The sequence below is a fragment of the Syzygium oleosum genome, unplaced genomic scaffold (genome assembly GCF_021117445.2).
Source record: "Syzygium oleosum isolate NSW1041296 unplaced genomic scaffold, Sole_v2.1 Sole_v2.34, whole genome shotgun sequence".
Taxonomy (NCBI): Eukaryota; Viridiplantae; Streptophyta; class Magnoliopsida; order Myrtales; family Myrtaceae; genus Syzygium; species Syzygium oleosum.
The window spans coordinates 460,310-465,863 of record NW_026607518.1 but is presented as its reverse complement, the minus strand read 5'-3'; the positions used below and the strand labels follow the sequence as shown (position 1 = coordinate 465,863).

General features: G+C 40.0%; 1 protein-coding gene across 1 annotated transcript; it reads left to right on the top strand.

Moving 5' to 3' along the window:
* Positions 1-660: 660 nt before the first annotated feature.
* On the top strand, positions 661-2,899 carry LOC115685696 (probable carboxylesterase 12). The gene is made up of 2 exons (XM_030610789.2): positions 661-1,215; positions 2,314-2,899. Exons 1-2 carry the CDS (start codon positions 754-756, stop codon positions 2,797-2,799), a joined length of 948 nt encoding a protein of 315 aa, XP_030466649.2. The 5' UTR covers positions 661-753; the 3' UTR covers positions 2,800-2,899.
* The last annotated feature ends 2,655 nt before the right edge of the window (positions 2,900-5,554 follow it).

Below are 5,554 nucleotides of genomic sequence, written 5' to 3'. Positions count from 1 at the left end.
TTGCAGTTGAAGTGCTCGCACTCAGGACTCACACTCGAGAGTTTTTTTCATTTCTAGGTTGTCAAGGGAATTTTTGGACGGAGGGTTAACGGTGGCAAATTTGGGACTTAAATAAAAGTTAGTGGTTATTTATGAGACAAAAAAAAAAGATTAGGATAAACTGGGACTATACCTAAAGTTGAGGATTTTATATGGATACAATTGGGATCAAACATAAAGTTTAGATTTTTTTAGGGTAGTAGGCCATATTACACTATCCTACATTATACTATATATCAATTAATATGAGGATAGCATGACTTCATATCTTTCGGATATGTCCATAGAAGGGAAATCACAATCGACTTCTTATGGGAAGCATTAATGGAAGCTTCACCAAAGACACAGTGAAACCAGAAAAAATCCCACATTGGTTAGCCAAAAGACAAGCAAAAAATTTCAATGCCGAGCTGTCAAATTTCTCATCCACTCAATATTTCTGGTCAAATTTCTTCACCCAGTCAATATCACGTTTCCCGACAAAATGTCTTGCCAGATTTCTTACACCGTGGCCATCACATCAAACGCAGCTAGCACGAAACCAACGCATGAAAATTCTTCCTTTTCCGCATATGACAAAGAAGACTAACGACGATGTCGAGGCATATAAAAAAACACAGCAAATACTGCAAGAAGACAGCCTCGGACTTGAACTCCTGATTAACTCTCTTGCTTCTTCTCCTCAGTCTTGCTTCTCTTTCGCTCAAACACTTCATGGAAACCGAAGTGGTCAATGATTTGTCTCCGTTGGCAAAGGTTTACAAGGATGGCCGAGTGGAGAGACTCATGAGCACGGCCACCGTCCCTGCGTCGCTCGACGAGAAAACCGGCGTCCAGTCGAAGGACGTCACCATTTCGTCGGACCCCGCCGTGTCGGCGAGGCTTTACATCCCTAAAGCGGTGGTCGGCTCTCTCCAGAAGCTCCCCGTGCTCGTGTACTTTCACGGGGGAGGGTTCATAATCGAAACGGCATGGTCGCCGACTTACCACAACTATCTCAATCCCCTCGCCGCGGAGGCTAACATCATTGTCGTCTCCGTCGAATACAGAAGGGCGCCGGAGGATCCTCTTCCGGCGGCTTATGATGATTCGTGGACCGCCCTCAAATGGGTGGCCTCTCATTCCGCCGGGAACGGCCCCGAGGAGTGGTTGAATTCTCATGCCGATCTCAAGAAGGTAATCGTAATTGTTCTTTCATTTTTTACTTAGATCACGTATTGACAGATGTATAATAGATATGACGTCCGAACTCATAACATAGATCTAACATGTGCTTGGTATAGTTGTGGCTGTAACATAGCGGTTCTGCGCAGTGAATTGTTATATCTGGTGCTTTTGGTGATATGTGTTTTAGAATTACAATCCAGCAAAGTTGGGTGAGGCGATTATTTAAAAGCTATTGTATGCTAGTGATGGGCAAGAAGCGGGGCGGGAACGGGCATCGCGTCCCCCATTCCCGTTCCGTGAAATGAAAACTTTCCCCGTCGTTGCCCTGTCATCACCTCGTGCCCGGCACGGGGCAAGTCCGACCCATCGGGCCGGTGCCCTTGCCCCGTGCCCCTACTATAGACTGCGACAGCTTTGAGGTTACTAACAGTCATGAGAAGTTTGTCAAACATCTTCTAAGAGTTACAACACCCGTTTTTCATAGAAATAGTTATTGTGAAGAAATTGTTCCACACAGATTCTCTGAAAACCCGTTTTCCATTATCTTTGCCTTCGTACTATCAAGAGAGCTTGAAACCAAATAAAAAAACCCGTTTGAATTTGCCTCCAAAATAAATGTTACAACAAGGTCAGCTTCAATTGTAGAATACTATGAAAAAATAGTGAGGCCACTGCAGATAATATTCTTTACGAATTTTAAAGATTTGAGGTTCTCAGCACTGAAAAAGTAAAGAAAATCTATTTCAAACTCTAAGTTAGAAGAATAAGCCAAAAGCAAAAATAAGCCATACTATAAATTTGTTGCTAAATTGTTCTTAAAATATATTTATAATGAAACGATGGTTAATAGTTCTATCGTAGGCGCTAGATTGTATGTTTCGCTATTCTATCTAGCGATCGACCGGTCTCATGAGTTTTCTCAAACAGTTGAAAACAGTTGGACGAAAACTTGGATGTGTCTTTCGATTTTGGTGGTTTCAAAAAACAATGTTTGATGTCTATGATGGCCAAATAATTTCCTGTTGTGAACTATTCATCACAGCATCCTCAGACATGCTCAGCAATGTGCATACATGAATAATACAACATTCTCTAAACTCTTCGTAGGTCTTTATGTCTGGAGATAGTGCCGGTGCTAACATAGTTCACAACATGAGCATCCGACTTGGAGAGGAGAAGCTAAGTGGAGTCGAATTTCCAGGCGTTATTATGGTGCATCCTTACTTCTGGGGCGAAGAGCCATTGCCTCTGGAGCCCACCGAACCCGAGAAGAGGTCCAAGATCAGGGACCTCTGGCACGCGGCGAAACCGACTACCACCGGGTGCGACGACCCACTAATGAACCCAGCGACTGACCCAAGGCTCTCGGGTTTGGGTGTCAACAGGGTTCTAATCTGTGTTGCTGAAAAGGATATGTTGAGACAGAGGGGCTGGTATTACAAGGAGGTGTTGAGTGAGAGCGGATGGAGTGGAGTTGTGGAAGTGATGGAAGCACCGGGGGAGAATCACGTGTTTCATTTGATTAATCCTAGCTGCGATAATGCTGTGAACATGATGAAGAAGTTGGTCTCCTTCATGAATGAGGATAAATAGGGTCAAAGGTGTTCCTGTCAATAAGTAGCTTCCTTTGTGTGCGGGGCCAATTCTTGTTATCTCTACCTCTATTTGTATTAAAAGACAAAGTTCAGTTTCCGTTCTGCCAGGAACCATATTCCGTGTGTGGTAATTTTCTTAAATGGTTTGTAAGTTTCAAATCCTTTGGGTAAAATCGTTTAACCGGCAACCTGTTGGTAATTTACCGATAATATTCACTACTTACGAACGTCAAATGCAATAGTAATTTATACCTTTTTTGAAAATATTTGCGTCTCAAAACAAAAACTTGACGATGAAATAGTAATTTTCTTGCGACATTAATGTTTGACCAACATAGTGCCGCTTTTAATGTAGTAGGTGACCACTGGAGTAAGGAAATTATTCATTTCAAGTAGAATATAAGTTAGGGTTAATACTACAAAAAATTTAAAATCGGTACATCTTTGATAATTTTACCCTTAGTTAGTTTCCGTTACACTTTACTGTCAAATTTCTGAGTTAATATAACACGTGGCAGTTGACGAGTGTACCAGTTTGAAGTTTTACCCTTTGTTTGTCATATGTTTATCAGTTTGTGACTTTTTGTAATATTAATCTAATTTAACGGAAGGTAAATTTATCATAAATGTACCAGTTTGGGATTTTTGGTAGTCAAAAAATTAATTTTGGGTAAATTTGTCACAAGTGTATCAGTTTGGGGTTTTTGGTGGTCAAAAAATTAGTTTGAGATAAATTTGTCACAAGTGTACAAATTTGAGGTTTTTCGTGGTATTAACCCTATAATTTATCTACTCATGTAGGAATTTACCACTCAAAACAAAATTTTAGCGATGAAAATGGTATCTTGCTGACTAGGTCCACTTACAGGTTGGTTAGTTACCAACATAGTAAGGAATTTTTTTACATCCAAAAAAGTAACTTACCAACATTGGCCCGTTTTAACTTTAGTAAATTACCAACTTTGAGGAATTTACGAACGCCATATTCAATGTTAAGTTATCAAGCTGTTTAAAAATTTGTCATTGGAAATATGATCTTACCGTTGCAGTTAGCAATGTATTGGCCAATCAGGTGGTTGGTTGATTGGTCCAAGATTGACACCTTAAACCAAACATTATGTTGAAAAAACATCCTATTTGACAAAACCATTTATCTCTCATTATTATTTAATAAATACATATGTTGTCTTATTTTAGGTAATATTGGCATAAGGGATAATCTATCTTCTGTTGACGGAATCCGAAGTACAAAGTGAGAAGATTGATAAAAGCTAGATGAACCTTGATAGACGGAATCCGTAGTACAAAGTGAGAAGATTGATAGAAGCTAGATGAACCTTGATAGAAGGAGAACAAGTTAGGAAGAACGGGAAGTTCTTGAACACTTGGAGGTACCGTGATAAGGTAAATAGTTGAGTGAGGTCTAGAACACTAGTGTACTCAAGAAGACCAAATGAACAATCGTACGTGAGTCAACTAACAGCGGGAAGATTAAATAGATTTAATGGATTGCGTATAGAAGCACCTCACTATATCATTTGTGGAGAAAATTTTTTTTCACATGTGTACGCAATTTGGATAAGAGAACCCAGATATTCCTTTGACGAATATGGTAGGTTTAAAGGAATCAACAACTAGCTTCAGGCCTGGAATTCCAGATGAATGTTTGAAGCAAAATCTAATTGGTTGTTACCTATTTGGGTAAAGGACTATTACCAAGAATAGCTGACTCTATTTGAGGAAACTTCACCATAATCAGGAAGATTTGATTGTATAGACGACTAAATATTCGATGATAATGTCCATCGTTTCTAACAACAAATTGATCCTCTTGAAAGTTGTTCAATGGCTAGTTTGAAAACTGAAGCCTATACAAGAATGTCAACTCACAATGGATAATATATAACGAAAATTTGAGAAATTTACAAACATTGGTATAGTCACATTCATATTGTGTTGCGAGCGTGATTTTATTCACTTGTGTTCTCCTATGTTAAGAGTTGTTATTACTGTGTTGCGAGCATGATTTTATTCACTTGTAATCTTTGTTTTGAGGAGTGTACAAGTGTGTGAGCAATGCTTATGTATTGATAGTGGGATCTATCAATTTTTGGTAGAAGTACCAAATGCTTCGTTGTACCTACTCACAAGATTACTAGTCTAGTTTATTGATCAATGTTAGTCTAAGAGAACGGACGTAGGCTTAATTTAAGCCGAACCTCTGCGTGCATTGTCTTCCGTATCTTTATTTATTACATTATTTATCTAATAGAAGTATATTGCATACGATATTATCAAACTGTTCTTGCATCTATCAAACTAAGAGGTAGCAAATGGGTGGAGACAAGCAATCGAGCGGGAGGCATCTTGCTTCGTAGCAATAGGGAGCGATGGCGGGGAAGGGGGAGGGATGGAGAGGGGAGAGGAAGACGAGGTCGACACCTCCATCATCATGGGACCACATTTGAAACAGAGTAACACAAGCAACCACGTTTGAATCACCGCTCCACGACACTGAATTGAACCCACATAACTCCAGCAAAAGAGCCAAAACAAGAAAAAGAAAGAAGCGATTCCTCTCGTACCTTCGCGATCGATTAAGAAGTGAAGTTAGAAGAATATGGAGTCGAAGAGGGGGTAGATCTGGCTGGTTGCGTGCCAATGATGCACCGCCGGATGGTTCCCGAGTCCTGACTAGCCTCAATCTAAGGCCGGCCCTTTTAAATATTGGGTTAATACCACGAAAAAGCCCA